Source organism: Nilaparvata lugens, chromosome 9 (genome assembly GCF_014356525.2).
Source record: "Nilaparvata lugens isolate BPH chromosome 9, ASM1435652v1, whole genome shotgun sequence".
NCBI lineage: Eukaryota > Metazoa > Arthropoda > Insecta > Hemiptera > Delphacidae > Nilaparvata > Nilaparvata lugens.
Genome location: NC_052512.1, coordinates 38660949 through 38678215, shown reverse-complemented (window position 1 = coordinate 38678215; position 17267 = coordinate 38660949). Strand labels below are relative to the sequence as shown.

General features: G+C 36.9%; 1 protein-coding gene across 1 annotated transcript; it reads right to left on the bottom strand.

Moving 5' to 3' along the window:
* Nucleotides 1–389: 389 nt before the first annotated feature.
* LOC120353138 (E3 ubiquitin-protein ligase RNF126-like) lies at nucleotides 390–16798 on the bottom strand. Its single transcript, XM_039435839.1, has 4 exons — nucleotides 16657–16798; nucleotides 12843–12956; nucleotides 7019–7095; nucleotides 390–453 (listed from the first exon to the last, which is right to left on the bottom strand). Exons 1-4 carry the CDS (start codon nucleotides 16747–16749, stop codon nucleotides 414–416), a joined length of 324 nt encoding a protein of 107 aa, XP_039291773.1. The 5' UTR covers nucleotides 16750–16798; the 3' UTR covers nucleotides 390–413.
* Nucleotides 16799–17267: the final 469 nt, after the last annotated feature.

Sequence of the window (17267 nt, the reverse complement as noted above, 5' to 3'; positions counted from 1 at the left end):
CATGTTCGCGGCGCGTATATCTGGACGCACCTTGAGGCTCAACTCCACTTACGCGCTCTAGTGGAGAGCATGTGTTTCCAAATGGTGACACTCAGACCAGTCGATTCTAGTCTCCGCGACTGTAACCATTTGAAAACACATGCTCTCACTAGAGTCGAGTCTCTTCTCGACCTGAGTCGCGAAAGTGTGGGTGAGCCTTAGACCCTCACTTCGCTCGGTCAAATATCTACATATTTCAATATGGTCCTCTACATTTTATTATTTATTTCATGGCAATCACAAAGTACAATTTTCATGATAAACCGCAGTTTGGGCGACAAAAAGTGTGGGCCTACTTACACAGGGTGGCCGTTGGCAGCATTGCGATAGGTGCCCTGCGGTGCATTGGCCAGCCCATCCAAGTCCGGCCAAATTCACAGCAGATCTTGTAGAATGTTTTCCACCGGCTCCAATCTGAAACCAAAACTTACTACAACAACACTCTCTCTCAATGATCAAAATGGTAGTTATTCGTGCATCTAGGGACTAAAATCCTATAGGTGCTAGGCACACAGTCAAGACAAGACAAGACATGATCAGACACAATATTTCACATAGTTGCTTATGACGCAACACATTCTGATTAGTCATTGCAATTAGATAGTCTTCATAAGCAACTATGAAGTATTGTGACTAAACGTGACTAGTCTTGTCTTGACTAACCGGTGTACGCCTAGTCTAGGACTAGGCACACACCAGACAAGACAAGACATGATCAGACACGTTCAGTCAAAATATTATTATTACTTCCCTTACCTATGGTAATAGGGCAAGGAAGTATTGCTTTCCGGAAAAAATTAAGGTACCCCAATCTCTAATTTCTATACGTTTCAAGGTCCCTGACTCCAAAGAACTGTTTTTGGGTATTGGTCTGTATTATATATATATATATAATATATATATATATATATAGATATATATATATATGTGGTGTGTGTGTGTGTGTGTGTGTGTGTGTGTGGGTGTGTGTGTGTGTGTGTGTGTGTGTGTGTGTGTGTGTGTGTGTGTGTGTGTGTGTGTTGTGTGTGTGTGTTGTGTGTGTGTGTGTGTGTATGAGTGTATGTGCGTCTGTGTACACGATATCTCATCTCCCAATTAACGGAATGACTTGAAATTTGGAACTTAAGGTCCTTCCCCTATAAGGATCCGACACGAACAATTTGATCGATCAAATTTAATTCAGATGGCGGCTAAAATGGCGAAAATGTTGTCAAAAAACAGTGGTTTTCGCGATTTTCTCGAAAACGGCTCCAACGATTTTGATCAAATTTATACCTAAAAAAGTCATTGATAAGCTCTATCAACTGCCACGAGTCTCATATCTGTAAAAATTTCAGGAGCTCCACCCCATCTATGCAAAGTTTGATTTTAGATTCCCAACTATCAGGCTTCATATACAATTTAAACGAAAAATTTCAAGTGAAAAAGATTGAGCATAAAAATCTCTACAATTAATGTCCAGTAATATTTTCACTTTAAATTGAAAATAAGCACGAAATTCGAGAAAATGTGATTATCCAATCGCAAACTGTTGTCAACTGTTTATTCTATTAAATCATTCACTATAAAGAGATAGCAGACCTCGTATGTCTCCAACGTTATTGTCCTGTCACCAGCTGGCTCAGATCTTTGTTCATAAGTAGACTTGATATGCGCGAGAACACTAGCGTCAGGTGATCAATTTTCATAACGGCAAGGAAAGTTGTGTGAGTGCGCCACACCAGATTTTTGATATAGAGAAGGTAACCCCGACCATAACAAAGTCTTCTTGCACTATGATTTAAATAGGTAACCTTGTTAGCTGGTGAAAATTCGACGTCCAAAATCAATTTTAATCCTTCTGCATCGGAGTCCAGTTTCTTTCTGTTGATCGATGCATTTTCTTTGCGTTTCTTGCCTACATAAATATTCTGTTGATAAGTTATGCAGTGCTGTTGTTGTCACTTCAATACAGTAATGTTCTTTCTTTCTTTCATCTCGCTTGTTGCATGAAGTGGCCTTAAATGAATGCATTGTAGAAAGAGAACTCTATATAGTACATAGAACTTAATAATAGTATAATACTGTACATCGTTATTCGGTTTTGTTCTTATAAGAGCTCTTTAAATTTCGCCACCTTTTTGGTGTCAGTTATTTCACAAATTTGTCCCTTTTAAGTGTCCGTTAACCGTTATTGAGAGAGCCCGCTATTTAGAGATAATGATGTATATTCTTCTTACGGAGAAATGGCGTGGAATGAAAATTTGTCCATTATTGAGAGATGTTCGTTATTTGGAGGTGTCCGTTAAGAGAGATTTCACTGTATTATTATTTTGAAGGGACGGATTCAAGGATCCAAAGGTTCAAAGAGCCCCACACGTCAACCGAAGCTTATTTATTTATTTATTCGTGGAAACAATAACAAATCATATAAATATGATTGGGAAGGAACAACAGGCTTGGCCCAAAACCATTCCATTCCCAATTTTTCATTACATTTCCAAAAAATAAGTTATGTTTCTTCTGTAAAAAGTTCAAGCTCAACTTTCGTCCAAAAATAAATATGGGATGCAAATTTTAAATTTAGAAAATGCAAATTTTTTATTGTGTTCCCAAGTAGTATGTTGGTTAGGCAGACCAATACCTGTGTCCTTTACAAGAACCAGGAGTTTTTCCCTATCCTAACATCCCATTCATCCATCACCTGGATGCAATCCTTGTCGCAATCCAGTGTGATATGCTTGGCAGTCTTTGCAGACTGATTAGTCCTCGTGAACTACGTGAGTTCCACTCCTGGCCTTCTTTATGGGTAATCACAATGTTGGAGTTAGCTGGCTAAGTCGAGCTATTCGCTAGTCTCTAGCTATTTGCTAAGTCTGTGTTAACTCAATGCTATAGTGGGACGTTGGAAAAAAATTAACAGACGAGATAGCAGATAGCGCTGGTTTGAGTCCGCTAACTCTAGCTATCTCTGTTAAAACGGCAGCCATATTTGTTTTGATCATATTTGGTAGCAAAAGTGAGGTTATAAACTTGAGTTACATAAATTATCCGCTTGGAACGCTATTGTAGTTAGCTTATAGCAGTTGGTTTCAGATGGGGCGTTCACAATCCAGATAGCACACTTTAGCTGGCTAAAACAACATTGTGAATACCCCTTTTGAAGGTCCTTCCGCTGAGGGAGGGGTGACCAAGTTGCCTCTCTGGCGCCCGGCCACCCTCGACACAGCCGCTTGACCCACATTTGTGCCTGGAGTTTCACCCATCTCTGGTCTCTTGGGTTTTTGTTTTTGCCCCTCCGAAACTGTGTACTCTGATTACCCTATATATATATATATATAAACTCATGTTATTTTAATTATCCACTGCATACTGCTGTATATTACTGAAAGTGATTACCCTGATCTACTTTCAGCCTACTTCATTTTATTAATCAATAATTTGATCTTATCTACCTATATGATTATTTTACTCTATAAATTTTCTGTTTTTTCTCTTAAATATTTATATTAATTAAAACTTTTACAATATTTCCATTAATAAATAAATCCTTAGTTTAATTAATTAAATTAACGTTTTGGTAGAGAGTTAGTGGGGAGGATATTTTTAATATTCTTTCCAAAGAATGGACATTGATATGTCCAAAGCTCCGCCAATTTATGTACATGCATTACAATATAATTATTATCTACAGTTATTATATTACAAATTACTTTTTCATATCATATAGCCTACAGTTCAATAATTATTTTCTTAGTCTATATTATGTAAATTCATCTATAATTTTGCTGTATTGTAAGCTATTGTATATAAGTGTATAAGCCAGTATATATTGTAATCTACATAAATAAAGTACTCAATCAATCAATCAATCAAACTGCCCCGATGGGGCACAGATCCCGTGGGATCGAAGGCACTTCTGGAGTTGCCTTGGGGTCCCTTTTAGTCGCCTCCTACGTCAAGCAGGGATACTGTGGGTGAATTCTGGTTTTCAACACATTCTTGAGTACGATGTTCTACTCAAAGCTCCCCCAACCCACAGGGGGCAACTCAGTCACAATACTTCGCATAGTTGCTTATGAAGACATGTCTAATTGCAATGACTAATCAGTGTGAGTTACTTGTACTAGCCAAGACGCAAAAATCCGCCATCTTGTTAGGAAGCGCCGCATTGTAATAGCATTGATAGTAGATTCGGATCACTTTGATGATCCGGATCAATTGATCTCATTCTCTGCCACGAGCCAATCAGAAGACCAGGATTGGAACTTCCCAAGGTCACGTGACGTGTCTAGTATTTGCGTCATGTAAAAAGCATTGGTTAGATAGGCGTTTGATTACAAGTTTCCATTCTGTACCTATTCTGTGCCGCGTCCCCTTAAGTTGTCTCTTGATGTTTAGGAACAAAAAGAAGTCCGGTGGTGCCATATCCGGGCTGTAAGGAGGATGTGGCAACGTTACCCTCGACTGTTTGACCAACTGCTCGGTGATGAGCAGGCAGGTGTGCGACGGAGCATTGTCGTGATGCTCCGAATCCGTGATCCACGAATCGGCAATCCCCGGACGGACTCGATAAACCCGGGCGGTTAGTCGACGGAGCACCTACCTCTCTGTTGTACTGGTCATTCACAAAGAGTTTGTGTCACCCGGCCAAACTGTAAACGGCCAGTACTACAGAGAGGTGCTCCGTCGACTAACCGCCCGGGTTCATCGACTCCAAATCCTCATCACGACAATGCTCCGTCGCACACCTGCCTGTTCGTCACCGAGCAGTTGGCCAAACAGTCAAGGGTAACGTAGCCACATCCTCCTTACAGCCCGGATATGGCACCACCGGACTTCTTTTTGTTCCCAAAGATCAAGAGACAACTTAAGGGGACGCGGCACAGAAAAGGTACAGAATGGAAACTTGTAATCAAACGCCTATCTAACCAATGCTTTTTACATGACGCAAATACTAGACACGTCACGTGACCTTGGGAAGTTCCAATCCTGGTCTTCTGATTGGCTCGTGGCAGAGAATGAGATCAATTGATCCGGATCATTAAAGTGATCCGAATCTACTATCAATGCTATTACAATGCGGCGCTTCCTAACAAGATGGCGGATTTTTGCGTCAGGGTATAGCCAAGTTTCCATACTGTATGTATACTGTGGACGCGGTTCGGGACTCTGGAAAACGTTCAACGTGCTACGACGAGGGCTCTAGACAGCATAGAGGTTGCCGACTTCCAGGGAGCGTTCAGAGATTGGAAAATCCGGTATCAGCATGTTATCGACTCCAATGGGGACTACTTTGGAGATTTCTAAAGAAAAATTGTACATATTTTGCCAATAAAAAATTTCCGAGGTCAGTCCGGTTACTTATTATACAGACCCTGTATAATTGGAAACGTTTTATCACAGAGAAACAATAGCGTAAGTAGATATCCCATGTTATAGGGAATTTATGTCGCAACTTTCACTGTTATCTCAAGCCGATTACTGTCGATTATTGTCAATTTTTACTGTTTTGTTGGGGTGATAGTGTATGAACGGCACAATTTGAGAGACTATCAGCGTCACACAGCTGCATAGGAAAGAACTATGTGAACTATCGGCTTGGGATAACAGTAAAAGTTGCAACATAAACGCCCTATACCATGAGATATCTACTTATGCTATTGTTTCTCTATGGTTTTATTTTCCTTGACGAAATTAAACATTACTAAATAATACAAAATAGCTGAAACTTCACACTATTTTCTCTTAATATTATTTTGAGTTCAATTTTATAGTTTTTCGAAATTTAATTTAAACGTGACTATGACTATAACTACGACTACGCTCCATTTTGGAAATCCAATTTTCTGACTCCAGCTTTTCACAGTCTAGAACTTAGCTAAATCCTGAGCTCAGAAACCGGCCTTAAAGGTGTAATCAACAAAGTAATCCACGGATTAAACTTGAGATTAAACCATTCATGGGCAGTTTAAGGGCCGTTTGCACAGTGTGAGTTTAAGCTATAGCTTAAACCAAATCTGGATTTTTTTGTTCAAACTAAAATTCCGTTTGCACAGTATCAGTTTAAACTCTGTATTGAGTTTAAACTCTGGAAAAGTTTAAACCTCCAAAGTAGGAGGTTTAAACCAAATAATTTGGATTAACTTGACATCTGTAAAGATTTGATGGGGGAACAGCTGATAGTAAATTATTTTTCGACAGTTGTTTTGAATGCTTCTGTAGACGATGATTATTAATTTAGGTTAAAATGAATCATTATTATTTGAATGTAAAAATAATTATAATGGAGGAATTGATAGAAGTTTTTTAGGCGATTGATAAATATGACTGCGAAGAAATTATAAAACTGAGAAAAATTGGGCAAAAACGAATGATTTAAATTCTGGGATAGAAAATTTTCTTAACGTTTTGCTTGAGTAAAGCAAAACTGCCAATCCAGTATTTGATTAAATAAACCACTTGATAGCAAATAAGACAACTTTTAACAGTGGTCATTGATGAGGAGACATATTTTTAATAACACATAACTGAGATATTTTGCTTTCGAAAGATTCTAATAAACGAGGAAGACCGTAGTAGATTTAAGCGTAACAAAATCGCTTTTTTAAAACCTTCTCAAATATATTTTTTTGAAGAACTTCTTGATCGCTTTTCACTTTATTACCGTACAGCTTACAACTCTGTGGATTTTGAACAAGGAAATAGTAGCTAATAACTCAATAATTTACTGATAGTTCGTAACAAATAACAAATTTCCTGTAAAAATAAGCCTTCCTGATATTATAAACGATGACATTCTATTACCAACTTAACGCTAAACTAGTTTAACTTAAACTGGATTAGTAAATGCACTGAGAAAACCGATTCAAGTTTAAACTTTCAGATTAACTTAATCGAGTTTAGCAATCTATACTGTGCAAACGGCCCTTAAACAGTTTAAACCGCTGTTTAAACCAAGTTTAAAACTTCGATGCCACGACAATAGCCTAGTATTCACCTGTCTCTGTTCCTCCGAGCTCCTCTACGCCCTCCACCCGTGCCCGCCAATTCCGAAGATAGAATTGAGCTCAACATCTGAAAAAAAGAAAACGTTTCAACTATTAAGGTCTACTTGATTCTCTTATACAGGACAAATATTGTGCCAGTACTCCTATAATGTGGTCCACGTTATAATGGCAGTGAAGAAAGATAGGAGAAAAACGTTGCCAAGTCTCTCTATTTTGCCACTGACTGTACACAGCGGTTACTCAATTCATCCCATTGAATTTAATCCAATAATAATATTATCATTTCCTTGATAAAATAATCAATTTAATGTCAAATTGATCAAATAAATATATTTTTTCATAATTTGATTCAAAAATTTGCTTTCATGACTAAGATTAGATTTTTATTTTTATACAAACCTGAAGTGGCGGCTAATTTAAAAATCGTTAAATAATAATTATATATCAATTAGCATTTGAATAATAATGCATTCTCCATCTGTAACTGGTTGGCCGCTGTGGCTTCGTATAAAATGAACGCTGCTATCCAGAGATTGTCATGTTGGTGTAAGGTAAGCATTCCTGACTAGAAATTGGGAGGTACCGGTTCGATCCGGGCTGGCAACTATTTTTGGATAGTAGTTCTCATCGAATTTCCATCTAGCTGTTAACCCTGTTGTCAATGTCTGCAGTAGCAGAAGTCTTCGGGGTGATGTACAGCATTTATTTAGGATTTTCGTTAAATAATAGTTATATATTAATTAGCATTTGAATAAATGCATTCTCTATTTAATTCCATCTGTAACTGGTTGGCCGCTATGGCTTCGTATAAAATGAGCGCTGCTATCCAGAGATTGTCAGTTTGGTGTAAGGGTAAGCATTCCTGACTAGCAATTGGGAGGTACCGGGTTCGATTCCCGGGCTGGCAACTAATTTTTGGATAGTAGTTCTCATCGAATTTCCATCTAGCTGTTAACCCTGTTGTCAATGTCTGCAGTAGCAAAGCTTCGGGGTGATGTACAGCATTTATTTAGGATTTTCGTTAAATAATAGTTATAATTATATTAATTAGCATTTGAATAAATGCATTCTCTATTTAATTCCATCTGTAATTTTAAAAGCTGTGATAGAACAATCTGAATTTCAAAACAACAGAAATTGAGTTATTTGGTAGGTATCTATTCCAATTTCCTTAATAATAATAGAAAATATAATCCTATTTAAAAATAAGTAGTTTTAATTGATTAATTCTGAAATAACTTTTCAATATTATTTATACCGATACGACGGGTATAACCATAGATAAACAATAGCGTAAGTAGATATCCCATGGTATAGGGAATTTATGTCGCAACTTTTACTGTTATCTCAAGCAACGATTACTGTCGACTATTGTCAATTTTCACTGTTTTCTTGGGCGATAGTGTATGAACGGCACAATTTTAGAGACTACCAGCGTCACACAGCTGCATAAGAAAGAAATACGTGAACTCTTGGCTTGGGATAACAGTAAAAGTTGCGACATAAACGTCCTATACCATGGGATATCTACTTATGCTATCGTTTCTCTATGGTATAACCTATGCGGGTAGGCTAACTTAAGCATGGATGAAGTCTAGGATGGTTAGTTATCAACCTTTAAAATGTTATTTCAGGTATTTTAGTTTGTGTTTCTCATAAAATGATGTTTAAAAATTATCTCTTTGTTTCAAAAATACATTTTAAATCAATTATACGACTTGTGTACTCAAGTATTTTGATAGAATGAAGAAAAAAAATGGCGGCTAAGAATATGGTTTGTTCAGTTTTGTAGTCACTGTCAAAAGTAAATATAAAATATTCTGGCAAATAGACAACATTGCAAAGCGAGAGAGAGAGATAGTGCTATCTGTTTTGTTGTATGATAGAAAAGGACAGCAACAGAATTGTCAATCGTACACTGCCATTATAATGTGGACCTCACTATATACAGGGAGTTCTGAAAAAAGTGCCCATAAGTCAGGGCGTGATTCCTCACATCAAAAGAAGAAAAGTTCTAATTATTAACATAAGTCCGAAAATGCTCTTCATCTTCTCTTCTCTTTATCTCTTGAAAATATCTTCTTTTTCTTCTCTGTGCTGCCATTTTGATGTCATTACTTGTAGCAGAGCTACATATAATTTGGAATAAACCAGTATCCACTGCTCAGTTCCCAGCCAGAAGGTAGTTCTTGCAGCAGCCGCTGCTTTCGCCGCAGCTACTGTGATATTTTCAGCACAGAGAAGAGAAAGAAGATATTGGATAATTTTGTCTCTATTCCAGTTAAATTCACTCTCCATCTTTGCACAATAATATATATATCAAAAAGAAATGCTCGCAATGCGCAGTAGCCTACTAGCACTCTGACAACAAATGAGTACAGTATATCTGGTGTAAACCCAGCAGGCACTAAACAGCTGCAAACAGCAGTAAACAGCTGCGGCAGCCTTCCTTCAAGGACAGAGCAGCTACATCTAGCTCTGCTATAAATAAAAATTGACAAGTAGCAGAGCTACATATAGCTCAGATTCACCAAAAATTTTGGATAGCTCATTTTTACTGCTATATAGCTGCAAAAATAGACTTAAAACTGCTATATAGCCGATTTCCAGTGTCTCTTTTTGAGCTTGTAGCAGAGCTATATAGCTGAGCTACATGTAGCTCTGCTATATAGCTTAAGGCTGAACTCACACTTAGGCGGGCTACACACTGGTGTCTACGACATGATGTCTACGACAAATCTCATGTCCGAGGCATGTCGCATATGAAACCAACCTGTGTTGTAAAATCAGAGCTTACTCACTGCTTGCGACAGATGTTCGAGGCATCGCCTGTGTATCGGACAGGTGTCGCATGGAACCATGTCGCGCGAGACATCACTACGCGCATGCGCTCTAGCCACTGTCTACTGCCAGCACTGAGCACTCTTTGTCACTGCTCATGCTCAGTCTGTAATACAGCTTTGTAACAACCGAAAATCACAAGACATGCGACAAGCGACAGAGACATGCAAAAGACATACATGTCTCATGAAATTTGATAAGACACGACACGCGTCTTGCGGCGACACCAGTGTGTAGCCCGTCTTACGCGACTCAGGTCGAGAAGAGACTCGACTCTAGTGGAGAGCATGTGTTTTCAAATGGTGACGTCGCGGAGACTAGAATCGACTGGTCTGAGTGTCACCATTTGGAAACAGATGTTCTCAACTCAGTCAAGTACTATTACTTACAATCTATTATTAAATTTTAGATGGATTTTATTGTTGTATTTGTCAAGCTAGACTCTATTTGGTTTCTGTATATATATTTATGAGTGTGAATAAATTTGAATTTGAGTCTCTTCTCGACCTGAGTCTCCCAAGTGTGAGTTGAGTGTAGATGGGCAGGACACCTGATACGAGCAGATGACACATACCCATCCAAGATGGCGATGAATGGGAAAATATACAGCATGTCCCACGAAGAGGTTCACACGTTTAATTTTATATTACGTGCCCATTCATGCACCGAACGTTTTCAAATTTTGCACAGTTTACAAAGTAGGTTCTGAAAATATTCTCTAAAAATTTCAGCTCCCTAACCTTCGTAGAAACAAAATGGCGGCATATTGAAAATGTTACCAATTCGCTTACTACTTCCATGAGTTACAATCTGATTTGTTTACTACGTTGCGTTAGTCTTGCCTTATTTGATGGTACCAGAAATGAATCAAGCAAATCTTCCAACAAGATGGTGCTCCACCTCATTTTGCAAATCATGTCAAGCAATTACTAAATGACATAGCCGTTGGATTGGTCGTGGAAGTGATTTTTTGATTGGCCACCCTGATCACCAGATTCGACTGTTTGTGAGTTAAACAATAATATTATGATTGTATGGTATGAGATGTAATGGTATTTCTCCATAATTGAAAGAATATGACGTTGATGTTGTCAATACCTCTTCAATTTATTCGAAAATTAATTCATCTTACGGAACCAGGGTTCATGGTAATGGAACCAGGAACCAGGTTTCATGGTAATGGAACCAGGAACCAGGTTTTATGGTAGGTGTTACCATGAAACCTGGTTCTGTAAGATAAATACATTTTCGAATAAATCAAAGTGGTTTTATTCTTTCAATGTTTGTGACTTCTTTCTATGGGGTTACTTGGAGGAAATTTTTTTACAAAATATTCCCTCAAATTCCTTTAATGATCAATTTTTGAAAAACTGGATGTTTCACACTCAACACTAAAGCTGCTGCAACAGTTGTAGGAAAATGCGTAAAAGTGTGAAATATTATACATCAAATAGAAGAGAATTTGATGCTCTATTGAATAAGCTCATAGTTTTTTATGCATTAATTTTTCCCATCGAATTTTCAAAAGTTATACGAGCAAAAATAGAGGAAGACGTGTTATTTTTAACCTTCCGGTAGTCGCGCCCTACTCAATCACACGAGCAGTCGCGTGTTGTATTTTTTACAACATCCAATTTTCCAAGTGTTATGTACTCTGTTTACTGTCAAAACATATTAATTAATTGTATATTTACTTTCTCCATATTCTTGGATTATTTTACGCCTATGAACATTTGGATGATTACCATTTCATAGCCCAATAAGGTACATCAAGCAAAGCCATCAATTCTGTGTTATTGGTTCGTTTACAGTCCCCGTATACTGTCTTTCCCTATCTCATGCACTGTCGCGACTAAATGGCACCTAAAGACTGAACCATTGCTCGGTTGATACTGCAACTCAGTGGAGTGATGGGGGGAAAGTTTTGGAAGGCATAGGTGACTCATTCACTGAATAATTATGTGTTATTGGTTCGTGTACAGTCCCCGTATACAGTCTTTCCCTATCTGAAGGTGTGTACAGACTTTCGCTCTGCTCCGCAATCGAACGTCACTCCAGCAGATCGATTGATGATCGACCGGGGAGCAAGAGTGGAACGCGAGAAGAGCTAACATCTCCCGTAACGTTCATGATCGGAGCGATTGCGGAGCGTGTTGGAGGCGCGTATATCTGTACGCACCTTTATGCACTGTCGCAACTAAATAGCATAGCACCTAAAGACTGAACCATTGCTCGGTTGATACTGCAACTCAGTGGAGTGATGAGGAGAAAGTTTTGGAATGCATCATAAAGGTGCGTACAGACTGTCGTTCTGCTCCGCAACCGAACGTCACTCCAGCAGAGCGATTGATGATCGACCGGGGAGCAACAGTGGTTCGACCGGGGAACGCGAGAAGATCTAACATCTTCCGTAACGTTCATGATGGGTGCGTGGGCGGAGCGACTGTGGTTCGATGGTGGTACGAGGGAGGAGCGTACTCGGTGCGGGTTGGAAGCGCGAATATGTGTACGCAGCTTAGGAAACTCATTCACTGACACCACCCCATTCAATAGTTTTGTGCAGCAAAAAAACTGACACAGTTTTACTTTTTACAACAGCGCGACTGCCGGAAGGTTAAATGTCAAACCTTCAAGAGTGGATACCTCAAAAACTAGAAAAGATATAGAAAAAGTTGTGAGATGGGTATTGTAGGAAATTAAGTAAGCTTTAATTTTATTCATAACAGTTATGTCCATAACATACATAGTTTTCGAGTTATATGCGAGAAACCAAAAAATAGTACCTTTGAGCCACTCCCACCTCCTTAGCACAGTGGGTAGGGGTGGGGACTTTTGATATGTTTACCTCCTTACTACCCTAAACAGAACTGCGGGGTCGAAAATTGTCTCCCAAACTTTTCCTTCTTTGCCCTCTTTTGAGCATCCATTTCCTGGACTAGTTGGAACATTAATAAAACGAAATCAGCTACTTACTTCAACCGGGTGAAAGTCATCAACATCGGAGAATGATGAATCACTTTCATCATTGGCTTCCGGCTGTTCCATCAGCTCTACAAAGCCATACTGGCATGATGGACACTGGAAGCCCTGTAGCAAAAACAAAAATAATAATAATCATTTCCATTAATAAACAAACAAGCAATCTAATCAATAAAATGTAAAAAATATTCAAAAATACAATAAAAATATGAAATTTACTACAAATATAAATAAATTGTACAGATGGAAATTACCAAGATATTGCAATTATTCGAATGCTAATGAATTAATTATTATTATTAGACGAAAATCCAAATAAATGCTGTAATTCACCCCAAAGACTTCTGCTACTGCAAATATTGACAACAGGGTAAACAGCTAGAAGGAAATTCGATGAGCGCTACTATACAAATATTATTTGTCAGCCCGGGAATCGAAACCAGTACCTCCTAATTGTCGGTCAGGAATGCTTACCCTTACACCAAACTGACAATCTCTGGATAGCAGCGCTCATTCATCTGTAGATTGGCTGGCCGCTATGGCTTCGTATAAAATGAGTGCTGCTATCCAGGGTTGTCAGTTTGGTGTAAGGGTAAGCATTCCTGACCGACAATTAGAAGGTACTAGGTTCGATTCCCGGGCTGACAAATAGATTTTGAATAGTAGCGCTCATCGAATTTCCATCTAGCTGTTTACCCTGTTGTCAATATTTGCAGTAGCAGAAGTCTTCGGGGTGAATTACAGCATTTATTTGGATTTTCGTCTAATAATAATAAATAAATTGCATTTTTTCGGAAATTAACCTACTCAACTATGGGAAACCCATGTTCTAGAGCAGGTGTGGTAGTAATAAAATTGAATTTAGAGTGGGGGTGCAAATACATTGGGTAAGTGAGCTCACATATTGTTCGAAATTATGTTTTCTATATTATGTCTTCCAGGTGTTGTGATCCAGTTTTTAACGGCGCATTAAAATTTTCTTGAGTTTTCTATCCTATCATATTAAGCGAGCAATTTCTGTATATCTGTTTATATTTTTATATCTGGTTATCTGTTCATTTTTATATCTGGTTATTTATGTTCAACGGATCTCGAAAACGACTCTTAATGATTCTCACGAAATTTGGAACATAGTAGGTTTATGATATAAAAATTCGATTGCACTAGGTCTCATCCCTAGGAAAACTCGCTGAACCACATCAAAAGGATAATTTATCCTTGGAAAAACAGGTGAGACTTTCGTCGTCTGTGGATCAATGGAAGTGAGTAAGCGAATGCGTCTGTGGAAAATCAAAATATCACATCCCCGAAATTCATAAGATGACATATAGCCAGCTGTAAAATTAAAACATGACCTAAAAGATGAAGAAACCTTAAGGGTTTGAAACGTCGAATTATTCATAATTAATGAAAAATAATAATCATATTAATAATAAAACATATTTTCGCGATGTTATGATAAATTCATCATAATTTTCAAATTTATTTACCGTTTACATAAGTGATTAGTGAGTGTTATTTTGTTATTCAATTTGGTATGTAAACAATCTATTCTGTTTTCAAATGTTTGGACCTTAGACCAGTTATAGAATCGACACGCTGGGAAGTCTAGCCTCTGAAGCCAACATCTACTGCCATTATCACCATATTGTGACGTCAGCATCGGATAGAAAACTTTTCTGCAGAGTTTGTTTACATTGTTTTCTGTCCGATGCTGACGTCACGATATGGTGATATGGCAGTAGATGTTGGCTTCATCGACTTTCAGTATGAATATACAATGGGCCGTGTCTATTCTATAACTGGTCTAAGGTTTGGACTAAAAATTGGACCTGAATTCAAGTAAATGGAACATAGCCTACTTTTTGGACTATTCATAGTGTACAAAACAAAATTTGGGGAAGAAACAGTTTTGGGCTGTGCCTGTTAGTCCTTCCCCAATCATTTTGGAGAATTGTGTTCTGTTTATCAATAAATAAATAACGAGCAAAGCTCGGTGCCCCGATATTGTTCTATTAACTCAAGAGCTTTTACAAACATAGAGTTTTGTCATACAGTAACTTAGAGTCAATTCAATATTAATATAAGTTCCATTTATACTCAATACTCATATCAGACAACTTGTAAAGCACCAAAGTACCCGATAAATATACCACATGTAGAAATGTGGTCAAATTCAAAAGCTAAAATATAATAAATTATATTAACTATATAATAAATTATATTAACTATAATAAATTATATTATTGTAGACGCTTCATAGAACTTATCGAAGGTCCAATTCCAAATCGACGACTCTATAGTGAGGAACACGTTATAATTACAGTGGAGAGAAAAACGTTGCCGAACCTCTGTCTTGTCAATGCCACATGTTCATCATGTGGAGGATAAGTTATGTTCAATCTTATAGAATCTATAAGGATCAAGTTATTAACCTTTTGTTAATAACTTTGGTGTAGACGCAGCTTTAGCGAAGCCATTGATTCTACAAATGTGGGTAACGATGATGAAGAAGAAAGTAAAAAGTGGGGTAAATTATAAGTTGATTCTATATTTTGACTGTTATATTTCATTAAACTTTAGCTGCATTTCAGGTGGCACTGAAAAGACATAATAATATTCACATAAATATTATCATTTTATGACAAATATTATTACGATTATAAGTTGATGCATCTAACTAATTGGAACGATATGATTCATAAATATTACAAGTAGGCCTAAATGAACAAGTTACATCATGAATCACAAGTTCTAGCCTAACTCTTGCAATTCTGTAGCTACGTTATAAGTTTATTATCATCTGAATCTTTATTTTTAATTTTAATGAGTAACAGATACCAAGAATTCTACGCATAATTACTAAGATTTAATAATCCTCGTTCTGAATTTCACGTTTTTGATTATTTCATCAGACACTATCCATCGAGTTGTAGAAAAATTTTCATCAAGTTCATACATGTTCCAGCCTAACTCTAGCAATTCTGTAGCTACGTTATAAGTTTATTATTCTCTAAAACTTAATTTTTAATTTTAGTGAGTAACAGGAACCAAGAATTCCACGCATCATAAATAAGATTTTATAATCCTAGTTCTGAATTTTACGTTTTTGATTATTTCATCAGTAATTTTCCATCAAGTTGTAGAAAATTCTTCATCAATTTGTGACATAATGAATGAATAATACATCTCAATTGAATAGATAGAGATGGCCTTGATTTCAACATGATTGTAATTAGGTGAGTTCAAACAAATAATTAGGTTGCTCATAGTAATAGTACGATACTACAATTGTAGAAAGTTATCAGACAAGGATAAAATCTTACAGAGTTTCAAAAAACGAATTTTGAAATTAATGTAAACAATGAGATCAAAAACATTGATACCAAGTCGTCAATATAGGCTATGTTGCGGTAACTAGGGAGGGTAGCCCACATTCTTTTCTAATCAATTCAATTTCTGTATGTTGGAATGTTTATAAATTTAGCCATTTATTAATGAGTATTCAAGCCTTCACTTTGACAATATTGATAGAAATTAATTAAATTGCTAATTGGAAAGGTCCATTCTAATCTTCATAAGAAGCATTGTAACAATCAAACGAAGGATGCCAGTGTTATTATGGTACTTGAATAGTGATAGGCCTACATAGAATATATTTTAGTCAATATTGATAATGAGTAAATAAAATCAGAAAACTTGAACTTCAGTACGTCAGGTACAGCGTAGAGTGGAACGTTATGGTGGAATGGAAATCAATGAAACATGAAAGGAATGGGGAAAATCATAAGTAAATTTTAGTACTCACAGGTAAAAGGTTTCGAACTTCTGATTGACATTTGTGACAATAATATCTATCTTCCCTAGTTAACAAATTTTCAATATTCGTTTCTTCTGCCATACTCTCTTCTGTGCTGTACTGAGAACTCACTGAAAATTTACACTGCAAACTAGATCAGAAATGAGCAATAAACACCATCGAGATTTCGATTATCAAACAAACTACACAATTCAAAATACAAATTCGAGTTGCAAAAATCTTTTAAATGTATTTTAAAATATTATTATTTTGATCATCAGAACCATTTATTAGTCATAAAATGTTTCTTCTAAAATTCTTTCAACATATGCTCCATTACTCAATGTACGCTACTTATACAAAATTAAAATTGCTTGAGTTAAGAGTAAACAATCATGAAGTGAATGAAGAAATCTTTTGTCCAGTTCCACTATAAATTTCAAATGTATAATAATTATGATTTTAATAATTATCATTAAATTTAAACTCGAATTTTATAATTCAGTCTTGCTCTAGACTTCTACATACTTTATATAATAAATACTCTTTCAATCTTTTTTATAGATTGACTTTCTTTCAAGATGGCTGATTTTGGTGACACAATTCTGGACGAGTTTGCA

What these genes read in the sequence shown, in the direction of transcription:
- LOC120353138 (XM_039435839.1), bottom strand. Translation starts at nt 16,749, where the DNA reads ATGGCAGAAGAAACGAATATTGAAAATTTGTTAACTAGGGAAGATAGA. An exon ending in ATGACTTTCACCCGGTTGAA is followed by an intron (nt 7,096 to 12,842) that starts GTAAGTAGCTGA and finishes TCTTTTTTTCAG; the next exon opens with ATGTTGAGCTCAATTCTATC. An exon ending in GCTCGGAGGAACAGAGACAG is followed by an intron (nt 454 to 7,018) that starts GTGAATACTAGG and finishes TTTTGGTTTCAG; the next exon opens with ATTGGAGCCGGTGGAAAACA.